Raw genomic sequence first — 23,085 nt, 5'->3', positions numbered from 1 at the left:
TTTTAAGCAGGTAGCCCTGGAAATCATTGGCCACACAACTTCTTCTCAAAATGATGTCATTTAATACCCACCCAAGAAACAGTAAATGCATTATAAGTTTTATTTGTAATGCTGGAACAAACAAGAATTTTTTTAAGTTAACTGATAAAATGGAGAGTAGCACAAAGCTGCCTATTTACAAAAGACAAATATAACTAAAGAAGGTGAGTTTTTATTCCAAAAGAGGAATAATGCCATGTAAAAGGGATGACTTTATAAACATTGCCCTAAATCTTCTTCCTTAGGGGAGAAAAGATTGACGTTAATTCTTTGGCATCACCTTTCAAAATAGTTTCTTCTTGAACTATCATCCGTGAGAGTGCTTATAAATGACTAAGATGGAGACATCAAAATGTACTCTGAGACCCATCTTTGAGGACTGCTAAACTTTTCCTTCCGATACACGCCACTTTGCAAGCAGTGCTGGGAGGGACAATGTGCCCAGGAGCCCACAATCCAGCCGTTAGACTTCTTTCTGTCCCTTTCCGGCTGTCACCTCGGTGAGGTGCAGTCTCTGCATCTTTCCACTGGGAGAGTGAATCAGCCCACACCGGCTGCGGGGAGGGTTCATCAGGATCCTGCCTGTACACGCACACTGCCGATGCCTGCCTGTAGGTGGCGCTCTACAAGGCTGGTCTACAAAACTTTCTGGGGGGCAAGCAAAAGTGTTTGTAGCCTGGAACATCCCTGCTGCCACCTCTGCTCTGTCCCCCTCCCTCTGCGGTCAGGGACCAAGCAGTTGTAAGAATAGGCAAGCTCTTTAAGGAACTGAAAACTGAGCTTCAATAAGTTATGGTCTGAAGTCTAGTTCTTACCGAGTTGTTTCTGTATCACTTTGTTTCCATTGTTTGTTTGTTTCAGGTAAGCCATTGGTCCTCTCTCCTTTATCAGGGGAATTCTGTTTCTTAAGGTCAACTTCTGTAATGAAATATCCTTCCTGAAATCTTTGAGTTTTATATAGTTTCTTTTCACGTTTGCCCTTTCTAAGAGGTAGGGTATTTACCCTATACTATTTTAATAGAATCGAGTTTGCTCTAAGGTAAAACAATTTGTTTCACTTCATTAAAGTTGACACCTTTGGGCTAGCTCTTTAAACAGCAAACTTCTAGGCAGTTACATCATTTTTACGCAGTGACCCACTAAGTTTTTTTTTCTTATCTCCAGCCTTTACAGTTGAAATGTTCTCCAGGAATACTGCTTCGTAGTAGAAAGGAAAGCCTACGGAGCTCAAACGATACCCATCAGCTGGCACCCCTAGAAAATAATCCTGGAGATTTAGAACTAAGAAAAGCCAAGTTTGTCTGTGGAAGCATATGGATGACATGACAGTAGGCAAAACCGTGTCCTTGGTAAAGTGGACTCTGACCCAGCCCAGGGCAGCACGGCTGGCCCAGAACCCGGGAGGCTGGGTCTGACTTCCTGTTCGCCACCCATGGACCCTCCTCACGTGAGGTGAGTCTCCATCATCCCTGGGCCTTGGGCCGTTGGCTTGCACAGGGCCAGTTCTGGGGCCTGTTTCAGTCCCGACACCCAATGCTTCTAATGCTTCCTTGAGCCCCAAGAGCACGAGGTTCCGAAGGCCCCACTCTTCCTGAAAACCTGCCGAGGTATGCCCATCCTTCAGATGTGCCGCCCCGTCAGAAAAAAGAGCGGCCGGTCTTCCTTGGCATTGGCCGTCTGGAATTCGTCACGCAGTCGGAACTGCCACTGGTCCTCCAGCTCCAGACGGACCACGGTCTGGCGGAGGGAGTTCCGGTCCTGACAGATCACGCACAAGGTCGCACCTGCACGGACAATGGCAGAGGCGTGTGAAGAAAACGGGTGAGTTTATCCCACTGATGCCTACTGCCTGGGTTCTGCTTGCAAAGAAGTGCTATGATGCTGCTGGGAAGGGAAGGACCAGAGGTCCCGGTGACCTCTTATGTCCCCTCTTTGGAATGCTTCATCGTCTGAGCAAGACAGACACTGAGAGGTGACTGGCAGGCCTGGCAGCTGAGATAACAGGGAGGCAGAAGAAACACTGACAAAGGAGGGGACAGAGAAGGGGAACTGGAAACAGATACTGGTCAGGTCACAAACCAAGCTTTGTCAGCTGCAGCCCTGGGTGTGAACCAGCCGCCCAGCCACCTCAAAGCCCAATGCACCTTGTCCCACCCAAGGCCACCACCCTTCCAGGCTGATGCAGCTCCTGCCCTTCCCCAACCACCCAACCAGGGCAATGCTCCCTCCTCTTGAATGCTAGCATACACAAGACGTCATTCCTGTCTATTCATTCATTCATTCAGTCTCTCTACTACCTACCTACCCCCGTGTCCTCCCCGTCCCCACCCCTTGAGACAAAAATGTCTCCCTCGGGCAGAGGCTGTGGTAGACGCTTCTCACGACTGCCCAAGGCCCAGAGCTGTGTGGTGCCCAGGAAACACCTGCCAGACCAGAAGGTCAGAGGGAAGGCCACCCAAGGAAACATGCACATTGGCCAGGGACCCCAGCTGGACTGGAAATATCCTAAGTCACGGAGAATGAATGTTTGTCCCTCTGAAACATTTCAGCAAGAAAGCCACTACAGAAGGAGAAAGAGTAAAGCCCCGAAGCGTGGAAAATCCCAAGACCGGGGAAAGAACTCATCTGCCAGAAGGAAGAAGCGCCTGTGGGGAACTGGGCGCTGATGTTATGTGTTTGCGCTGGAAACGAACACAAAGCTGCGTAACTGAAAGGGGTGTCTCATCTTCACCCGACAGGTTTGGGGGAAAGACAGCCGCCCTGGAATCCCATCCCCACCTTCCTGTACTTTCCTGGTGGTTACGTTCGCACTCTGAGCCTCGGTTTACCCACTGGCAAATGAGGACTAGACCAGACATCACCTCCTCCAAGACACCGGGTGATGACAAGCATTCAAGTCAAGGTCCAGGGTAAGGGTATGGAAAGTCACCTTTCAGGAAATGGAACTTCTTCAAGAAGCTCGCGCCCACGAAGGAGTCACAGAGGTAGAGCAAGAGTCCGCTGAACCGGAAGTCGGAGCAGCTGACGTTCAAGGAGTGGGGCCTGGAGCTCACGTAGCACACGGAGATCTGGAAACAGACGGGGGACCAGAGGAAAAAAATCGCCTTTTGTGAAACACCCAGCAACCCCATGCTAGGGCTCAGCAGCTAAAACACTAACTGCTTGGTCCAGTCAAGGGCTTGAGGGGACCAGAAATGACATTTTTCTGTTACTTCCAAATCTCTATCCTAAAAATCAATCCCAAAAGATGGACCCAGATTTCTGCATTCGCTAACTCTTTCGCGGATCAGAAACGCTTTGGCATGGGAACTGGGTTGGATTCCTGACGTCTGACGTCAGAGCAAACTGCTCGCACGCTCTCAGCCTTTATTTGACCAGCAACCAGGTGTGGTCAGTACCTGAGCGGAAGCCACGTGGTGGCACTTCTCAGGTTTGGGGCCACGGCCCGTGTGGAAGTTACCTGAGGCCCCAGGTTCAAGTAGCAGTCGACCAAGAGCACGGGGTGGCCGCGGTTCTGCGGGGACAGCGGGAAGAAGCGGCGGCTGTGCTGCTGCAGGAACTTCTCCAGCAGCAGCTGCGCGGGCGCCGCCAGGAGCGCGTGCTTGCTGTCCGGGGCACAGACGTACTGCGCAGGTGCCACGACCGCGGGGCTGTCCGGGGCCTGCGGGGTAAGGACGGGTGTCAGGTGCTCCCAGCCACCCCACGCGGAGACGCCCAGAACACCTGCTTCCATAGTGAGGTTCCCTGTTAAGAACGACTGGGCTTGACCGAAGGGGGACACATGAGACCCGATCAGTGCAATCAGTAACAGTTGCAGATGTTGACCTCCCCATGTAGAAAGTTGGCTTCTCCAAATCCTGGGATGAACCCTGAGGGTATAGCCGGCCGCCTGCCCCTCCCCCAGGTCCCACCCACCCCCACTGCCCCCATCCAGCCCACAGCCTCTTCCTTCATCATCCCCAACACATTTCCCTGCCCGAGAGACCGTGGACATGAGGAGAACCAACCAAATCCTCACAGGACACACTTCCATGATTTGTCTCCTTGACTCCTAGAGAGAGGCCTCACGTGTTCCCATGGCCGACAAGGTCCTGCGGACTTCCCCAGCTAACTCTCGTCCCCTGCCACTCTCCCCAGTGACCCCGACACCTCCTCCACACCAACCTCCTTGCTCCTAGCCCTCACTTCGCCACCAGGTATCCCCCGTGCCTGGACACAGCCGCTCTTCCTCATCCTCCGGACCTCTGCCTTAATGTCACTTCCTCAGGGACAGCCACGCAGACCCCCACCCCCACTGCGGGCGAGGCGAGGTCTCCCTGTGACTCACATGCCCCCCTGGGGTGCTTATGGCCACGGCACTGCACCACGAGTTTGACACCTGGCCCAGCTGCCAGGCCATGCACTCCTGAGTGAATCAAACATCAGTAGCTGTTCTCTAAACATGCAACTGCATGATTAAATCTAAAGGAAAAACTAAGACTGTGCTCAAAGTAGGAGTAAAGATCAAATACCGAAGAGTTAAAAAATGACACTGAGGGAACTAAAAGGAAAATTAGTTTTCAAAGCATATCAGGCTTTTTGGTAGAAAGACTTCCTACAGTAAAGACCTACGATCCCCCCAAATCAAACTGTAAATCTACCACAACTGCAGTAAGAGACCTCCACAGCTGGAGCGGGGCGGATTTTAAATGACCCCAAGTTCTCCTGGAAGTACAGGCCTTTTAGTCAAGTATCTTACTAGTCGGTGAGAGAAGGGGGGAGCTTCCGCCCCATCGGTCGGGAAAGGGGAGGGGACGGAACTGGTGTCTGAACCCAGACTAGGCCCAGGTCAGGAAGGGTGGCCACAGAGTTGTGGGGACAGGGAAGGACAGAGGCTGGAAGAGGTGGCTGGAGTTAGAGCTGACCGATGGCATCAGGGCACGATTCAAGACAAACGGAGGTGAAAAGCAGAGAACGGGGCCCTGGCCCGTGGACAGGCGAGACCTCCGGGCAGCAACATGCATGACTCCACATGGCAGCTCCCCAGGCCAGCCCAGCGCACAGGCATGCCCGGACCCTGTCTCCCCGCACCCCGGGCTGGCCCGCAGATGACAGCATGACTATCAAGCCAGCCTGTCATGGCCGCGCAGACAGTGTTTGGCCAGGCGCTGCCCGAGGAGCCCAGAGAAGGCCATGCACACACACAGCGGCGGCCCAGAGCTCCGTCCAGTGGAGACACTGCTAGAGACATGAGTGAGCGCCAGGAGCGGCGAGGCAGACGTGTGCGGGAAGCTCCTGGGAGTGTTTGGGATCGCAGGAGAGCACAGGGCAGACGCAGCTGAAGGTCTTTGCTGACACTACCCAGTGGTCAAGCCCACCCCCCGCACTGACTCGAAGGCGACCACGTGGCCTCCCGCCAGCTCCCGTCCTCAGTCTCTGCACCACGAGGGCCAGCCCGGCAGCAGACCCGCCAGGACACTCCGCCGACCCACCTTGGAGGTGATGTGGAAGGACCGGTGCCCGCCCACCGCAATCTGCTTCTTCATCACGCTGAAGCGGTTGAACCGGCAGAGCAGCAGGCCGGCGCTGTGCACCCGCAGGTTGAAGTCCACGTCGTCACACAGGAACCTGCTCAGAGCCAGAGGAGGGCACGGATCGGACTGCATGCCACTCACGTTCCCCCTCAGCCCCGACCTGCACCAGACACAAAGTGGGGGGGGGCTCGCTCCTGCCCTACAGACCTTCGCCTGGGAAGGCAGAGAGGCAACACCAACAAGGAAAACAGACAAGCTGTGATGTGCCGGTGCTGGGCAAGGCAGGGTGTTCCTAAGGTGTCACCCATAGGATCGTAATCTGCTGACCATACCGGCTCAGTGTGAGGACTTTACAAATACCCTTTCGCCTATTTGTTAAGGAAGAAAAAGTGAACCTCCCAGGGTTAAAAAAAAAAAAAGCAGCCACTTTTTACAGCAGAGGAAAGAAGGCAGTGCCCGGGAGTCAGGGCACCCGGATTCCCAGCAGGTCTGTCTGGCTCCAAACTGACACTCCTACAGGGGACCCCCGGGGGTGTGCCACTGCCGGGCACAGGGACAGTCGATGAGTGTCAGTGACGGGGTTACACTTGAGATGTGAGCACTTCTGCGGCTCGATGTGTAGAAAGCAACAGAGAAATCACCTCACAGTTTTCTTCAGCGCTAATGCTCCTAAGAAGCGGCGCGCTCAGAGAAAGCCCAAAAAGCAGAGCACGTAAACACCAAGTACAGCATAAGCCACTGAAGTGTGGTGTGAATCCACAAAGGCAGCTGAATGGTCTTATGTGAATCCCTCCTCCACAAAATCATACAACAAAAATACAGAAGGGGAGGGGAGGGGAGGGGGAGAGGGGGCGGGAGGGGAGAAGGGAGGGGAGAAAGCAGGGGGGAAGGAGGGGGGAAGGAAGGGAGGAAAGGAAGGGAGGAAAGTAAGGGAGGGAGGGAAGAAAGGTGGGGAGGGAAGGAAGGGGGGAGGGGAGGGAGGGAGGAAAAGGAGGGAGGGAGGGAGGAAAAGTTGAAATCAGGACCTAGGCCAGTGCCCCAGGTGGGCATCTCTGGCTCCCATGGCCCTGCAGGGCAGGGAAGAAGCCACCCTCCACTGTCCTAAGCTGCCCCTCACCGAGGGCTGTGGGGCTGGGGGCTGGGGGCTGGGGGCTGTGCTGGCGGCCACTGTGGGGGGGGAGGCTCACCGGTTCTGGTTGTACTGGACGTTCTGGGTCAGGTCCACGTTCAGAACGATGAAGTCGTGCACGTGGCAGCGGGAGAAGGGCTCGCGCACCTCTCGGCTCCCGGCCTTGCTGGACCACTTCCGCATGCCGATCAGGGCGTAGTGGGTGATGTTGGGGGCCGCCTCGATGTGCTGCATGATGTACTTCAAAGAGACGTTCCTCTCCGACCAGGAGAACTCTCTGTCAGAAGGAGGGAGATGGATGTCTCTAGGTCAGCGTGCAAACAAGGAGGGGCCCTGTGGACTGGCCAGCCAGGATGCTGCCCTCTGGCTGACCCGCACATACCGGGCAGGGCTGGTGCAGGTAGAGTCCATCACAACCTTGGCCGAGGGCCAGGTGCCAGGCTGAGCACCTGGTGCTTATTAGCGCCCGTCCTCGCAGCAACCCTGAGACATAGGCAGCCGCCCGGCCTGTTTCACCGAGGAGGGAAGACGGGCTGCAAGTAACTTGCACTGTGTCGCCCCACAGAGCCTGGGTGTGAACGGCTGCCCCTGAAGCCCTCACTCTCTGTCAGCCCAAACCACCATGCCTTTCCGGTGTGGGGCTCTGAAGGTGCGACGGTGGGAAAGAGCCAGGCTTTCTACTGAGAATTCCAAGTGAGAGCTTGGGGAGGAGGAGGAGGCAGCCTGCCAATGCCTGCTACCCCACAGGGTGGCATCTGAGGCCTGTCCGGACAGTGAGGGACACGGATGACCAGGGAGGGGGACTCCAGGGCTGCAAGTTGGGGACGAGAATCGGGTCCATGAGGTCCCAGGCAAGTTGCCCAGCTTTTCTGGACCTCGGCTTTCTTTTCCCTCCCTGACGGGCTTAAGCTAAACTCTCTAGGTCCCCTGCTCCACGTGACATCCAGGACTTTCAGTGTTGTTTCAGAATGCAAATCGGGAAGGCACAAGGGAAGCTCTGCCCCCTTCCCCCTCTTGGCCCTCAGCCCATGGGGCTCCCGCCCTCGGAGGGTGACTGTGAGAATGGAGAAAGCAAAGCAAGTCCCTATCCTCCTAAGTCGCGTGCCACTACGTCACACAGAACACACTTTTCCAGGAGAACAGTGACCGAAGGCTGTGCTGCACCAGGTCATCACTGACACCAAGAAGGAGAACTGGCCTAACGGTGGCTCTCTCAGAAACTAGCCAAACAGAAGTCACCAGGCAGCCCTACGCTGAAACCCTCAGAGTAAAATCGCAAAATCACAGGAACTGCTTTATGAGTGATGTTCAGACGCAACTGCACCTACTGAGCCCTTCCCACGTGGCACCGCTCGCCATGGGCACGCCACCCGCAGATTCACCAATCCTCAGGACAAACCAGCACAGGTATTAGCACCCCCTTTGAAACCAGAAGCCTAAGAGAGTCCTGTCACAAGCAGGCGAGAGGAATGAGGCTGGGGGGGGGGGAGGAAGGACCGAGGACAATGCTGGCGGTGGGGGGCGGGGCCTGGGGGTGGTGAGGGTCCCTTTCTTCACAGGGGAGTTGGGTAAGCGGACATGTTCAGTTTGTGACGATTTCTGCACATGTTTTTCTTTCGTGTATAGGTTAATTTAAATAGATACATTGTGGTTTCATATACAGATTATTCAATACAATTTAAAACCCCAGTCCTTGCTGGTGCGGCTCAGTGGGTTGGGCATTGTCCCGCAAACCGAAAGGTTGCCAATCACCTGCAGTCAGGACACAGGCCTGGGTTGTGGGTTCAGTCCCTGGTCAGGGTGCGTGAGAGGCAACCAATGTTTCTCTCCCTCTCTTTCCCCTCCCTCCCTCTCTCTCTAAAATAAACAAGTAAATAGATAAATAAGTTTTAAAACAATTTTTTAAACTCCAAGTAAAGCTTGGAGTGTAAGTCTGCCGCCTCCAGGCCTCTGTCCCCTACATCGGCTCTTTCTAACTGGGAGTGCCCTCTTTGGTAGTCCTTGGGGGTGGCAGGGTGACCCCTGCTGAAAGAGAGCTCGTGCCCCCATCTTACTCCTGGGCTTGGGGAGGCGCCTTACCTGCTCCTCTCCCCGCCCCCGTCGACATCCACCACGTTCCACATCACGCAGGAGTCATCGGAAATCACGATGAAGGGCCAGATGTCCTGCGGCTTGATGCCAAGCTCCTCCTGCCGGGTCCGCTCCAGCTCCAGGTTGTGGTAGGACAGTTCCTTGATCAGGAAGTGGGCGGCGCCTGCAACGGGCAAAGCCACGCCCACTCAGCTCCAGCGGATGGATGTCACTTAGGAAAGAGGCCCCGCCCCAGGACCAGCAGCCCCAAATGAAGGTTGGTCCTCGCCCACCCGCATCATTCATCCACTAGCCAGTAGCCATCGATCTGGGGGTGGAGAGAATTCTAGGGCACCAAACACACCTCCCTGAGGTGCACATACATTTCTGCCTGCTTATCCTTGCTTTTCTAATGTGAATGGAGAGCACGAACGAAATCAATAACCAAACATCGAAGAAATAATATTCAAACAAATTGAAATGCTGTAAAAATCAAAAGGCTCGATGGAAAACGTTCGACTCTGCCAACCCCAGAACACCCTCTCCAGCCTCCTTTCTCAGAAACCTGACGGGCGGGGCGGCGGGAGGCACCTACCCACGCCGGCGCTGTTGAAGACGCTGGGGAGCACCAGCATGATGTGGTTGGGCCAGTACTTCTTGTAAACGGGCATCTCGTACTCCTTGACGACCAGCACGTGCAGGTGGCTGGCCCCGTCCATTGCGTGGTACAGGTTGAAGAGCCCGTGCTCATGGCGGCCGGTCGTCGGGGTGAACGTCGGACTTTTTATGTATTCGTGACTCTGGAGAGTGGAGGCATAAGGAGGGAAAGTGTTTCTGAACACGGTCACGATTATTCCCCTCCCTCTGAAGTGTCTATCTCCAGACTCCCCGAGGCCAGCGGAGGCTTGGCTTTTTACTGGGGAAAATGCAGTAAAAATGATGGAGCAGCTGTCCCGAGCCTGCGGCCTGCTTTCTGAGCCCTCCCAGGAGCCAGCCTGGGCGATCCTGCTGGAAAAGGGAGACCACGGGGAGCAGAGATGGCTGTCCCACGAAGACCACCCGAGCCCAACCGACCCCAGCCCACCCAGGAGCTCACTGCAGGCCCGAGGGAGCTCAGCCCAGCCCAGGATGACCACCTAGCTGAACCGAGCCCAGCCTCCTGGCCCCCGGATCAGAAGCCAAGAAAATGCTTATTTGAGACTGGTTCATTCACCCAGACTGATGGGCATGCATCCATCACCCCAAGTCACTACCCTTTCACATGAACATCCAACCTCATGCATGGGGCACAGGTCATTTCTGCGGGACTTCAAACCCCAACCACCGACTCATGCAGCCTGACTGTCTATACACTCAGGATGCACATCGTTTATGTAAGGAACTCTCTGGCCCTGACCAGCATGGCTCAGTTGGTTGGGCGTCATCCTGCAAAGCAAAGGGTCACCCGTTCAATTCCTAGTCAGGGCACGTGCCCGGGTTGTGGGTTTGGTCCCTGGTCGGGACGTGTGCGAGAGGCAACCCATTGATGTTCCCCTCTCACATGGATGTTTCTCTCCCTCTCTCTCTGCTCCCTTCCCTTCCCTCTAAAAAGAACATCTTTAAAAATAAAATGGTCTGCTCATTCTACAAAACAGAAAACACTGCGTGGTCCCCACCGTTCCCTCAACACGAGTTCCTCGGGCTGAGCTGGGTGCCTCTCCGCCTGGCACCCTCTGAGCACCACTGCAAAGCTGTGGTGCCGCTGGTGCCCACAGCCTGTTCTGTTTGAACTGGGCGGAAGTGGGAGTGGAAATGGGAGTAAATCCTTGACCGCGGCAACACCCAGCCCATGGGGCAGGAGACACCACACCATAAAGGTCTCCTTGGTACTTTATGAATGATTTCAGGGCTCGGTAACAGGACCTGCAAGGTCAGGTTCAATGCTACGACGTCTGGCCCTCTGGAGAAGCAGCGCCTCCGAGGTCTGCGGTGACTGGGCTGGGCAATGGGCCACAAGCTGGCTGAGACTGTTGGGCTGGAACCATCCAACCCCACGTCCCCGGGAGGGGCGTCTCCGAAACAGTGGTGGTCCCAGAGGTGACAGATTGTTAAAAACAATCTCATAGACGGAGAGCAGGATGACAGCTAAGGGGGTGGGGGGAGGTTAGCAGGTAGAGGGACTGAGCAAAAGGAGAAAGGGCTCATGGACAACTGTGTGGTGACTGCTGCAAGGAGCGGGGTGTACAGGGACTAAAGGGCAATGGGGAAAATACAGTAAAAAAGACTTACAAATAAGTAAAATGAAAAAAGAGAATGATCTCCTTAAAAGAGGAATCCTCTCCTGCAGACACACAAACTGCGGTATTTAGGGGACATGATATGGTGTCTGAGATTTGCTTCCCAATAATACAGGGAGGCCGAACAGCAGGACGGATGATGCCACAAGGACAGGCCCTGAGTCAGGAATCGTCGGAGCTGGGGCCGGGCCCTGCTGGAGTCACGCTGCTCGGCCACCAGCCCTTCTGCAGGTACCCAGCAGAGAGTGTGGAGGAGAAGGGAGTGGACGAATGAAGGTCCACTCTGCACTTATCTCCGTGGCACTGTGCTGGCGCCTTATGTCAGTTATGCCAATCAACCTCACCACAGGCTTACTGCCCAGGCTTACAGGGGAGGAACCCGAGGCTCAGAGACATTAAGTGTGAAGTTCAAGTAACAGGGCTAGCAAACGGCAGAGCAGAGTTCAACCCCGGCTGAGTGACCCCAAAGCCCTTATGCTCCCCAGCTGTCTCCGCCCACACTGGTCTCTCCATCCGGTCCCTCCAGCCCCTGACTCATCAGGCAACTACAGTCTCTACACGTCCAGCTCAGCGGTCACTTGCAGCCGCTCTGATCTGACCCCTCGGACTCGACACCAGTACCTTGTCCGTGACAAGGGGCAGCCGCATGCTCTCCAGCTGGCCTCCAGGTTGGCTGAAGACGAAGTGGTGCTCCTTGGACTTGGGGATGATGAAATGCAGTTGGATTTCCTCTCCTAGCATGGAGTAAGAGAAGGCAAAGGCGTGCAGGGTGGACTCATAGAGCTGAGGTGCGAGGGGGAAAGGACAGAGCTTGTCATCAGCATCTGGCGTAACGTCCCAGAAGACCCCAGGCCCAACCTGGCCATGAGCACACGCAGGTCATGGCCACCTCTGGCCCACAGCGCGAGCAGCCCACGGGGCAACGCCCAGGCAGGGTGCGGACACCCAGGCCTTGCTACTGCAGGCCACGCCCACTTGGCTGAAGCCGGGTCCTGTCTCTAATCCTGGTGGCACTTCATCCAGGGACCTTCAGACGCCAGCCACCCTGGACTCTAGACTTGACCCAGAGTGCTTGGTTAGCTAGACCACACTTTCAATGCTAGTGAATATATTTTTCCATCTTGAGTAATCCCACGTGTAGTAGCAAATTATTACCAGATTTGACACACCTGCAAACGCCTCCCTCACTACACCCAGCGCCCTCTGTCCCCTTTGTAATTGACAGTCCCATGAAGCAGGTCCTGTCATCAGCCCCACGTTACAGAGGCGGAGACTCACATTCAGAGGTCTGGGGCTCACCTCCAGTCACTTTGTCCGAAGAGCCCACCCCTCATGCGGTTCCCGTGCCCATAACTCTCTGGTGTGACTTCCCCACCTGGCTCAGCCCAAGCCATGCGACGCCCCTGCTGGCCTCCCCACTCAGGCACCATGGAGGGGCCTTCCCTGCCTCTTGCCCTGCCGGCCAGTGTGCCCTGAGCACTTCCAGGAAAGACAGGCCCCGAGAGGGCGGACACAGGCCGCGACACACGAACCCGAGATTCCTCCTGTGGCTCCTCCAGAACCGTAAAGCCCTTTGGGAGCAGGAGGGAAAGATAGATTTGGACTTGGGGAGGGGGCACAGAGGGACACAGCTGAGGAAATTTCATAAAAAGGCCCTCGGAGCCTTGGGGGACAAGGGAGGGGGCAGAATAAGCAGAGGAAGCTGGTGTGCACCCCGTGGCGCTCCTGGGGGCTTGGCGCGGGTCCCCTCAGCTGTGGCCCCCAGGTCTCAGCTCACCTCCTCCCTCTGCCCTTGTCCTTTGTGACTCCCCTGGGGACAGTTTCTGAAGTGACAAAGACCCCTACTGCCTCATGAGGTTTCAGTGAGAATTAAATAAGAAACTAGACAGGACAGTTTCCTAACCCGTGCACTTGGAATGGATTACAGGTGCGGCTTCAACACAGACTGGTTCAGGAGACCAGGTAGGGCCCTGGGCCAGTGTCCAGGGCAAATGACACTTTCTCCCACATACACAGGTTGGGAGATGCCAAGACAGAAAAGTGCCTGGCAGATTGCCCAGCACACAGTAGGTGCTCAGTAAGTGCACATTCCTCTCTTTACACCATTTCTGTGCTTCGGCCACACTCCTTTTCTTGCAGGTTCACAGTGCCCTGAAGTTTTGCTTACACACGTCTCTGTCCCTACACTGAGTGGTGAGAATGGAAACAAAGTCGATTCACCTCTGCGTGTGCACCTGGTACGTGTCAGGCTGACTAAAAAGTCCGTTACGCTTTTTCCAAATGGTGGCTCTAGTAGGGCTTAGCTGTCTTTAACTTCTTTCAAAACAACTTTATTAAATTGTGTTGTGACAGCTGTCATATCAGCATGCATTGAAAAAACTTACCAAATTGGTAAATTTTTGTTTAGCCACTTTAACACCGACGAGGGAAGAAAATAAGCAACATTTTTGACATGTTATCCTCTACTATTTCAAGAAAGTTAAAAATGCAACCGAAATACAAAAAAAGATTTGTGTAGTGTATGGAGGTGCTGTGACTGATCAAATGTATAGAAAGTGGTTTGCGAAGTTTCATGCCATTACTGACATTCTGGCCAAACCATTCTCTGCCGCGGGGCTGTCTCGTGCACTGAAAGATGCTCAGCAGCGCCCCTGGCCTCTCCCTACTAGCAGCCAATAGCGGGAGACAGCTGACATACTCAGAATACCCAAGTCAATAAAGTTAGTGGTGAGAATGAAAAATGTGCCTTTTATCTTCCGGGAAACAGTGAACGGACTTTTTGGCCACCCAGCACCACGCATGCAGGGTGTGCCCGCTTCGTGGCCTTTCCGAATTGCTAGGATGTGAAGACAATAAGCTTCTGCAGGCAGCTCTCCTCGCTGCTCATGAACCAGGGGCCCTGGAGAACGACTGCTCCGTAGTCACTGGAGGCAGTGAGTCCAGATTATTGAAGGGAAGTGGGAATACAAGCAGACCAGGAAGCAAGGGCTTCCCGGACTCCTCACCTCCCACTCCAGAATGAACACAGACAGGGAAACCGCGGCGTTGGCCAAGGTGACACCCAGGGCCCGGCGCCCCTCGGCCTACCTGGTAGCGGGGGTGGAAGCCCATGTACTGGCGGCACTGCTCACAGTGGTGGTACGTGTTGTACGCCGCGTACTTGGACAGCCGCATGCGCGCCGTCTGACGCCGCACGTAGAGGTCCTCCGGCCTCCGGGGCGCCCCCCTGTCTGCAGGAAACCCCAGGGTCAGCAAGGCGGGACGGTCACGCCCTCCTGTGGGAAGCACTGGCCTGGGGTTTGAGGGGGTCGCCAGGGGCGGGGTCCAACTGGGCAGAAACAACAGTCTGCACAGAATAAACTGAGACTGTTGCCTTGTCACCTTACTCGTGAGCCTGGGAACGTTTTATCAATGTATACTCAAAGTATCACTACGCTACTGTGGAGACTGACTGCCAATGCGATACACAAGGGCTTGTCATGCAGGTGAGCTGTCCCCATTTTTTCCAAATGATGTCTCCTGCTGAACTTTCACCAGAGACGAGCCTACGTGGAGGGCCCCGCAGTGACAGGGATGGAGAGCCACGGGGACAAAAGCATCAGTTTGAAATGGACACTGGTGTGTATCCGCCTCCCAGACCCCATTCGCGGAACTCTCCTATCAGTGTTTACCACCACACCGGCCACTAACATCCTATTTGCTGACAGGGACCCTGAAACACAGCTGGGTCACAATACAGTGACAGACAGTGGTCCCTGCAGGAGGTGGGAGAAAGCAAGAGACTGAGGGAGGAGAGGGAAATAGATTTCGTGGCCACAACCCAAATTCACAAACGTACGTGTCGGTACCCTCTGCACACCGGGGCCTTCCGAACACCCCAGCTGTGACAATCAGCCGGTGTGTCCTCACTGCCATCAGACGCCCTGAGTGGTCAGTCCTCCTTCCTGGGTTTCCCAGGGGGGCCGCCAACCTCAGTGCCGGGCGCTGCTGGTGAACTCACCCTGCTGGATCCTTACGGCCACCACTAACAAAATCTGGCAGACTCCTGTCAGGGGCCGCCCCACGTGCTCTGGGAGATGTCAGAAGTCTGACCTTCGCCCTCCACGCTCTGGTGGTGAGAACAGATGAGGCTGGCATCTTCGTACTTGGGGTCGTGAACAATGTAGTCGAAAGGCAGCTTCTTGAAGAGCTCCAGGTCGGGCCAGGGGTCACTGAGCTGGAGATAACGCCAGTCGGGCTCTTCCCGGAGGTCTGCGAGATGGGGACACACCCAGAATCGTGACAAAAGATCGGGGACAGGCTCACTTTAGACGTGCACAAGGAGGTGGCACGGAGTGGAGCGGTCACTGAGTCTGGGGCCCCTGGGGGCACGCCGTGGCACGGGGAGGGCACGAGCCTGTCTCGGGACTACTCTACGGCGGCGAGAAGGCACATTCAGCGCAACCTCTACCCAGAGGAGCAGCCGCGTTTGCTAGGAGGTGGCTTTGTTCTTCCGACCCTCGGCCACTTCGGGTCCTCCCCGTGCTCCGTGCTGCTCCCCGGCACTGCCTCCCAAATGTAGCACACTGGTTCCCAGTGCCCAAGGAACCTCTGAATGCCACCCGGCTGATACCGCCCAGCTCCAAGCCCCACAGCTCTGGAAAGCCTCTTCTGAGCACGCAGGCCCACCGCTTCCTCCCTCCCGGTGAGTGCCAGCACCGCCCTGGCCCACACTGCTCTCCCCACGCTCCGCGTATCACCTTCTGTTGTAATCGGCACAGGCTGCGGGTGCTCACTAAATGCTTGTTGGTCAAAAGGTTAAACAAAGTCCAGTTGGTCCAACTCGAATTCTGCAATGCATCGGTTCTGTGTATGTTATAGATCCCTCTCTCCCCTTGTGCACGTGGGCAGAGTGCATGCCCCGGGGGAGGAAGAGGAGGAGGAAAGAGGGAGGGGGGTGTTCACCGTGTGTTTGGAGCTCAGTGCGGCGTGTATGTAACATCACGCAGTGTTCGCAGCACCCTGCGGAACAGGAATCACCAGGGCGTACTGAAGAGGAAACCCAGGCAATCAGAGTATTTAATAAATTGCACTTCCAGGCGTAACAGACTGGGTTTGAATCCCGTCTTTGTGAATCCTGGCACCTCTCCAAGGAAGGAGGAGACAGAAACTCAACAGGCCCGGCCTCATCTGAACACAGTTATGAACCGTGGGGGACCATGGGAAGCTCGGAGCTGGAAGAGCCTCTTTCCTTCAAAGGCAAGACCAGTGCCGGGCAGGCATCAGCAGCCCCCAACCCTGCTACCCAGTCAAGAGCATCTGAAGAAGCCCGGAGCACGAACGTGGAGGGACCGCCCTCCTTGTCCAGGCCGAGTGAGTCGACTGTGTGTGTGTACTGCGTTTTCTGTCCCCACTCGTCCACAGGTGGCCATTCACCCTCCGTGGACAAACATGACAGTGTGTCCTCGATGCCCTGAGCAAGGCTGCAGTGGACCCGACCACTGTGTGAGGTGACAGCTGTGTTAATCAGCGTGACTCAGGTGGGGACTCACAGGGCACACGTGTACCAAATCGAGTCATACACCTTGAAGATACACAATTTTTTAATGTTTTCATCCTCAACTGAGGACATTTTTTCACTGCCCTGAGAGTAAAGGAAGGGGGAGAGAGAAACATCCATGCGAGAGAGAAGCATCAATTGGCTGCTTCCCGTACGTGCCTGGACCAGGGATTGAACCCGCAACTTTTCAGTTACGGATGACGCTCCAACCAACGGAGCCACGTCAGCAGGGCTACCATTTTCTGAGTGCTGTTAAGAAGCCAGTACAGCTTACTGGCTCCCTTTAGGACTCCTTAACAAATGCTAATCCCCAAAGCAACTGCATGTTTACCAGCCCAAGTTCCTGGCCGCTGGGAGATGCCTGTGGGGAGGACACCGAGGCCGAGTTCCACGACAGCGTAAACCAGCTGGTGGAAGGGCCTTACCTCCATCGGGGTAAACTGTCTCGTGCACGAGGAGAACAGGCCGTCCCCGTGTATCGCACAGGATTTCCGTTTTGCCCCGAGATACTGCCCTGTGCAGTTACCCGCCCAGCTGACGTCGGGCGGGGGGACCCCCTGATGGACAGCCCCACTTTCTGGAGGCAGCACTCAGATCCAGGCTCGTTCCAGCTCAGCCACCTCCCGGCTGGGCTCCTGAGCACATGACTTAGAGGGAAACGGGTGAAGCTGGTAACTTACCAGGAACAACCACGGTATTCGGAAGAACGTTAAATGTGGTCACTGACGCAGGACACCCAGCACTGGGCTTGACACATGGGACCCGCTCAGCCAAGGGCAGCTACTTTGGCACAGTGGTAGCTTTAGCCCCACAAAGGCCTCCCACCCAACAGTCTGACCTTGAGCAAAATGACTACAAGGAAAGACCAAGGCACCCACCAGGCCCCTCGGGGCGTCTGATCATGAACCTGAGAATTTCATCCAGAAAGACACGAAGCCACCTGAGAAACTGATGCAAGATGACTCCAAGCCCCAGGGTCACCAGAGGGTAAAACTCACTGATATTGATCTCTTCTTCGTCGTAAACATCCACCTCGGTGAGCCGGACGAGCATCCTGGACAAGATGCTGAGGAACTGCAGGTAGGCGCCCGTCTTCCCGATCTGTGGGCACAAGGAGACGGGAGCCGGCAGTCAGTCCGCCCAGGGTCCCCTCCCTCTCTTAGAATGACCTCGGAGGGCACGGGGACCACCCCCGCCGCCCTGCTGCTTATACATCGCTGCCGGTGTGTCTCCAGCTTTAACCAGCCACAGTTTTCAAGCTGTTAGAAAGGGGACTTCTCGGCAAGGCGAAGAAAGTTTGCTTCAGAGAAAATAAACTGCCAATACAAAACAATTTCTTAAGAGCCCTGCATATTGCAAATCGCTCTTCTTGTCTTAATGGATATGCCCACAGTCAGAGAACAAAAACACGAGATGCCAGCAACAGAAAAAGAAACCAGAAAATAGCACTGTACAAGAAGTACCAATGACAGACAAAAATGTATTTGACCTTACTGATAAAGTACTATTTTCCCCCTATCAAATAGGTAAACATCTTCGAGACTGATTACATGCAGTAATGTGAGAGCGTGGAGAAGCTGGTACTCCCTCTTCTAAAACCTTTTCCTGTTTTAAAAATAAACGCTCATGTAAAAGTTCCAGAAATACAGGACAACAATGAAGTAAAATACTCGCAAATCTCACGCCCCTCCCCCGGGTAAGATTCAATGGCCGTTCTGTCGGGGGCTGTTTCCAGCACATTCACAGAGACGCATGGTGCACAGGCCGATTTTTCTTTCTAACTGACATCACACCCTGTATCTAGGGTCCTGAAATGTTTTAAACACTTCAGTCGCTTAGGGAAAACTCAGTGCTAGCGTGCAGAGATCTAGCTCACATTTTCTAGGGCTCAATCAAGGTCATGACTCTGCCAAAGTTATTCAGCTGACCTTGACCAGTGGAGTTGTCCCCAGGTGTTTCTCATAACTGAAAACAATACTGACACGAGCACCCTTAGACATATTTTTGTGGGTTTGCGTTTCCTGGAATAGACTCCAGAAGATGAGCACGTTCAGTCACAAGGCAGCCATCGTGAACTGTGACCATGGTGATGTTGATAGGGCCCACGGGGGACACCGTGTGCATGCCCCTACCACGGCCAAGCCGTGTCTGGGGGTCCTGTGGTTCTCTGGTCTGATGCCCCCATCTTGGTGATGCGGGGACTACTGTGTTCCTCGTGCTCAGCTGAGGGCAAGGAGGCCGGACCCACCCAGAGAGCCAGATGACGCTGGAGTCGGCGTTTGGCCCCAGCAGCCCACTCCAGGGCCCACCAACCACCTCTGCACTGGGCTGGCAAAGCCCCTGCCAAGCCCAGCTACTGTCCCACAGTCCTCTCCACGGTGCTGGACCTTCACCACGTGAGCGTTTTTGCCATTAGACAGGTGAAGTGGCCTGCTGTTGCCAGGGAAACACAGCAAGCGGGGATGCTGCCAGCCTGCCTACCACACTGCACCCACACCTTCCCGTGTGAGGCAACAGGTCACACAGACTGGCTTGGGGACCAAATGAAACGAGGTGGGAGATGCAGAATCACCATCTGAAAGAGCCAGAAGCACCCAGGGAACCTGCTCGCCCTCTGCTTCACGTGAGAAGAAACTGAGGAGAGAGGACGGGAGTTATCCAGGCCCTGGCCTCCACCCAGCTGCCCACAGAGAAACCACCACAGAAGATGCTGCCCTGGGCACGGCCTTACGCCCCCCTGCCCTACGCCCCCAGCCTGTGCACAAGGACGCATGGGGGCCAGGCCACGGCAGCGCACACCCACCTGCGGGGGGCCACTGAGCAGCAGCCGGCGAGGATGGAAGCCATCCACGCGGCCCTCAGCGCGGCTGCCATAGTCCATGTGGCTGGGCCGCGGCACAGTCCACTGCCGGTAGTACAGGGACTGCTCCGTGGAGGTCATGGTCTTGCTGAGCAGGGGGCGGAAGGAGCTGGCCCACATGACTGAGTGGGAGGGCAGCAGCGAGGTGGCCTTGGGCAGGCCGCCGCTGTCCGTGGCCGTGACCATGTCGTACACCAGCTTGGGCAGGAAGACAATGGGCGGCTGCCGGCAGGCCTTGGCCATGGAGCACCGGGGGGCCTGTGAGGCTGGGGTGCTGGCAGCAGGCGCGGCAGACGAGGAAGATGAGCCCGAGGAGGAGAGCTGGGACGATGAGGCGACCTGCACCTGGACGCCCCTCTGGCTGGTCTTGAGGCCGGAGTCAGGCGGCGGGGCTGGCCCGGGGCTGTGCCTGCTCACACCTGACGGGGGCCCCTGACCAGCTCGGAGCCTCTGTTTGTCACCAGGGGCCCTGCCCTCCTCTGAAGGGCCGCAGAGCTGTGGGGACTGGGCCTGCTCCCCCTTCCAGGGCCCCCCAGGCTGAGCTGAGGTCTCGCCACCAAGTGCTGAGCCTGGGAAGAGAAACCCATCGGTCACACCCGGGGAATGCCCCATTTTGACATGCTGGTCACCGGTTTCTGCAGCAGGAACTGCCCTCGCGGGGCCAGCGCTGGGCCTTTTTGTCAATGAGATCCCACTACTGATGACACACAGCCTCTGCTGTCCCATGACACCCCCAGGATCTGCTGGTTGGAGAGAGCTAGTGACCCCAACATGGTGTGAGCCACACCACCTCAAAGGCCTCTCCTTGCCAATCCCCTCCTGCCCTGACCTGCAGGAGGAGGGGGACGAAGATGGAAACCGAAAGGGCTTCCCAGGCCAAGTACCCTGCTGTGCTCTGCACTAACACCCCCCCAGTCTTGCAGCCACACCCTGACCCCACTCTGCACACCCCTCAGGCCTACTCCCTGCACCCAAGCTCCTCCCTGCTTTAAGCACCCTTACCCTGTGAAGCTTCCCCTGCCTGGAACACTTTCTCCAGTCACCACACCTCTACCTGCAACACCTGAAGCCTCATGTCTACCTCTCTGCAGCCTCAGACTCTATCAGAAGACTTCACCTTGCTCCTCTCCTCCTGATGATTCAAACCTGGGGAGCCCAAAGGGGGTGGCCCCCTGTGGCTGCCCCACACAGGCCACTAAACAGGACAGAGTCCACAGTCCTCCCCCAGGACAGGGGCCACTGCACCTCGGGGTCCTGCTGAAACGCCTCATGCTCCCAGGCCCCAGTCCAGAAAAACGCTTACTCTCTAGAAAGTCCACTTCTTCTGAAATCCCATCTCCTTCCAGTTCTAGGCAAAAGCAAAGGATCTCTTGATCCATCTCTGAACTCGTTCCCTCCGGGAGACTCACCGGACGCCTTGGAGGAGAGGCCGGAGGACGCCGAGTCGTGGGAGCGGGACCGCTCCCTCTTCACGGGGCTCCTCTTCTCCGAGGGGCAGCCTGTTTGGAAACACACACACCTGTGCGAACGCCTGGAAGGCGGTGCCCGTAGGTTCGCCCCGCACTAACAAGTACCTTCCCACCCATCCCTGCACCCGCCCTTCCACCCCTCAGCATCCAGGTGCCCATGTCCGCCAGCACCAAGAGGACGGAAGGAGTAAGGGGCAGGGCAGGCCAGTGAGGCACCCCTGTCTCAGTGGGGACCCCCACTGGCCCCAGGGCCACGCGCACGCAGCACTGCTGTCTACCGGGCGGCCGACCTTCCGTCACCAGCTCCTCGTCCTCGTTATCCGTGCTGCTCAGCTTCTCTGCGTCGCTCTCCACACCCTCGCTTCGGGGACCCTTCTCTGGGGACCCCTCGCTGCTGACGAAGTACGCGGCCAGGCCCAGCTCCTGTTCCAACGCTGTCCTCACCAAGCAGGACGAGTTGATCAGACGCAGGTCACAGTACCGCAGAGACCTGGGAGGGAACGGAAGAGGTGTCCACCCAGAGCCTTCTGCAAGGAAGCACCGTGCTGGCTCGCGCAGGAGGGAAACGGTGCACAGCGCCGCCCCCTGCCCTTCCCGCTGGGGGCCCAGGGCTGAGCAGATGGAAAAACGAGTGGCCTGCTGGGAGGCCTCCACCAGCCAGAGTGGGTCAAGCTGCATGTGTCTGGGGGCCGTGCAGTGAGTGTCTCAGCCCGTGCTGCGCATAAGGGGACGAAAATGAGCCTCGAAGTTCAGCCCTGCCACTTCTTAGTGACAGATCCTTCCACGGATCCTTCCAAGCAACCTCTTGGGGAGGCTCAAGATGTTTCCCCAAGAAAAACATCCTGAATAATGATGAATGGGGGTGAATGTGAATAACCACCTAAGTGAGGAGTGTATGCAATAAGTAAACATGTAATTATTCATTGACAATTAAAGTGTGCCAGGGACTGTGCTAGGTGTTAGGAACATATGACAATCGAGTCACCATCCTATGGGAAATGAGAGTCCATCTGGGAGACAGACACCGAACAGGAACGGGGTCCTCAGAGGAAGTGCGCACAGAGGGCAGGCCAGTGCAGGGCTCAGAGAGAGACTCTGTGACTGGCTGCTGGGTGGCCTTGGGCAAAGGGCCTTCCATGAGCTCATCTGTGAAACAGGACAGCAGCACTAGTGTAGCCAGGGGCCAACACGACATCAGAAGTCGAGCACAGAGAGGATGCTCAGTAAGCACAAGTTTAAGGCGGATCAAGACACTGAGCCCTTACAGAGTTGAGGAATGGAAGCGTTAACCCTCACAAAATAGCAATAACCAAAGTCAGAGGTCTGGAGCCCTTTTCCCAGGCCCCTGTACATGCAGCGTGCACTGGCCCTTGTACATGTGGGTGCAGCCCAGCAGAAGGCAGCCAGGCAGCCCCGGCATCCGTGGTCAGCCACACCGCTTAACCTCTGTCTGCCCTGGGGCCTCATCAGTCATATGGGGCTCCTGGACCAATGCCTGCCCCCAGGGTTATAAGAGTCAAGTGAAATAAGGCACATGAAAAGGATCTAGGAGGGTGGCCAGCGTGTAGCAGGGACTCGGGAAACGTCAGCTCCTCCTATTTTGTTACGTAAGCAAAGGTGTGTGCAAAGGCCCTGAGCGTGGCTGCCTAGGGTGTGAAGTCAGTCTTTAAAAGCCAACCCGTGACCACCAATGCCAGCGACTGCCAGACAGAAGGCCCAGGGACCTCTGTCCTGCGTGTCTGCAGGCCTGTGGGGGTCCCCAGGAGACGCCATGTGGGCTTGCAGCCGTCTGCTCAGCTGTGATAGCCAGGAACACGGCCTCCGAGATAGTCGGCCCTGAGAGCCAGAAGAGTGGACTCTGCCCAAGCGGCACCAGCCACCAGACCCTTCCAGCACACGCCCTAAACCTGGAGGGACCAGCTGTCCCCCAGACCAGCGGAAAACGCAGCCTCGATAATCCAACACTTTCCTAAGTAGGATGGCCATCCCTATCAGGGTGACGGCCCTGTCCCTGCCCTGGGGACAAACTGCAGGGCCTCCACCCAGAGCCTGGCAACAGCCCCCAGTCTGGCCCCACAAGCAGAGAACTAGGGAAAGTGTCCAGGTCTCACAGTTCACTGCCATGAGCTGGAAAACCAGCACAGTAAAAACACAAACCTACAATCACTGTGAATGTGAATGCGCCCCCTA

The 23,085-nt window shown here is 56.1% G+C and overlaps 1 protein-coding gene across 1 annotated transcript in view; it reads right to left on the bottom strand.

Moving 5' to 3' along the window:
* Positions 1–1,638: 1,638 nt before the first annotated feature.
* The window catches only part of GREB1 (growth regulating estrogen receptor binding 1), a 56,766-nt gene continuing 35,319 nt past the window's right edge, over positions 1,639–23,085 (bottom strand). Inside the window, exons 19-32 of the mRNA XM_037048729.1 lie at positions 21,186–21,385; positions 20,836–20,925; positions 19,370–19,995; positions 17,565–17,667; positions 15,120–15,278; positions 14,115–14,257; positions 11,649–11,810; positions 9,347–9,551; positions 8,761–8,935; positions 6,740–6,958; positions 5,511–5,646; positions 3,500–3,700; positions 2,969–3,107; positions 1,639–1,823 (exon numbers count right to left, since the gene is read on the bottom strand). Coding sequence (XP_036904624.1) covers positions 1,660–1,823; positions 2,969–3,107; positions 3,500–3,700; positions 5,511–5,646; positions 6,740–6,958; positions 8,761–8,935; positions 9,347–9,551; positions 11,649–11,810; positions 14,115–14,257; positions 15,120–15,278; positions 17,565–17,667; positions 19,370–19,995; positions 20,836–20,925; positions 21,186–21,385 — 2,722 coding nt within the window. The 3' untranslated portion in view covers positions 1,639–1,659. The remainder of the gene's footprint in view (positions 1,824–2,968; positions 3,108–3,499; positions 3,701–5,510; positions 5,647–6,739; positions 6,959–8,760; positions 8,936–9,346; positions 9,552–11,648; positions 11,811–14,114; positions 14,258–15,119; positions 15,279–17,564; positions 17,668–19,369; positions 19,996–20,835; positions 20,926–21,185; positions 21,386–23,085) is intronic.

Source organism: Sturnira hondurensis, unplaced genomic scaffold (genome assembly GCF_014824575.4).
Source record: "Sturnira hondurensis isolate 20B ecotype Veracruz unplaced genomic scaffold, ASM1482457v3 Scaffold0006413, whole genome shotgun sequence".
NCBI lineage: Eukaryota > Metazoa > Chordata > Mammalia > Chiroptera > Phyllostomidae > Sturnira > Sturnira hondurensis.
The sequence above is the reverse complement of the archived record's forward strand: the minus strand, read 5'-3'. Positions and strand labels throughout refer to the sequence as shown.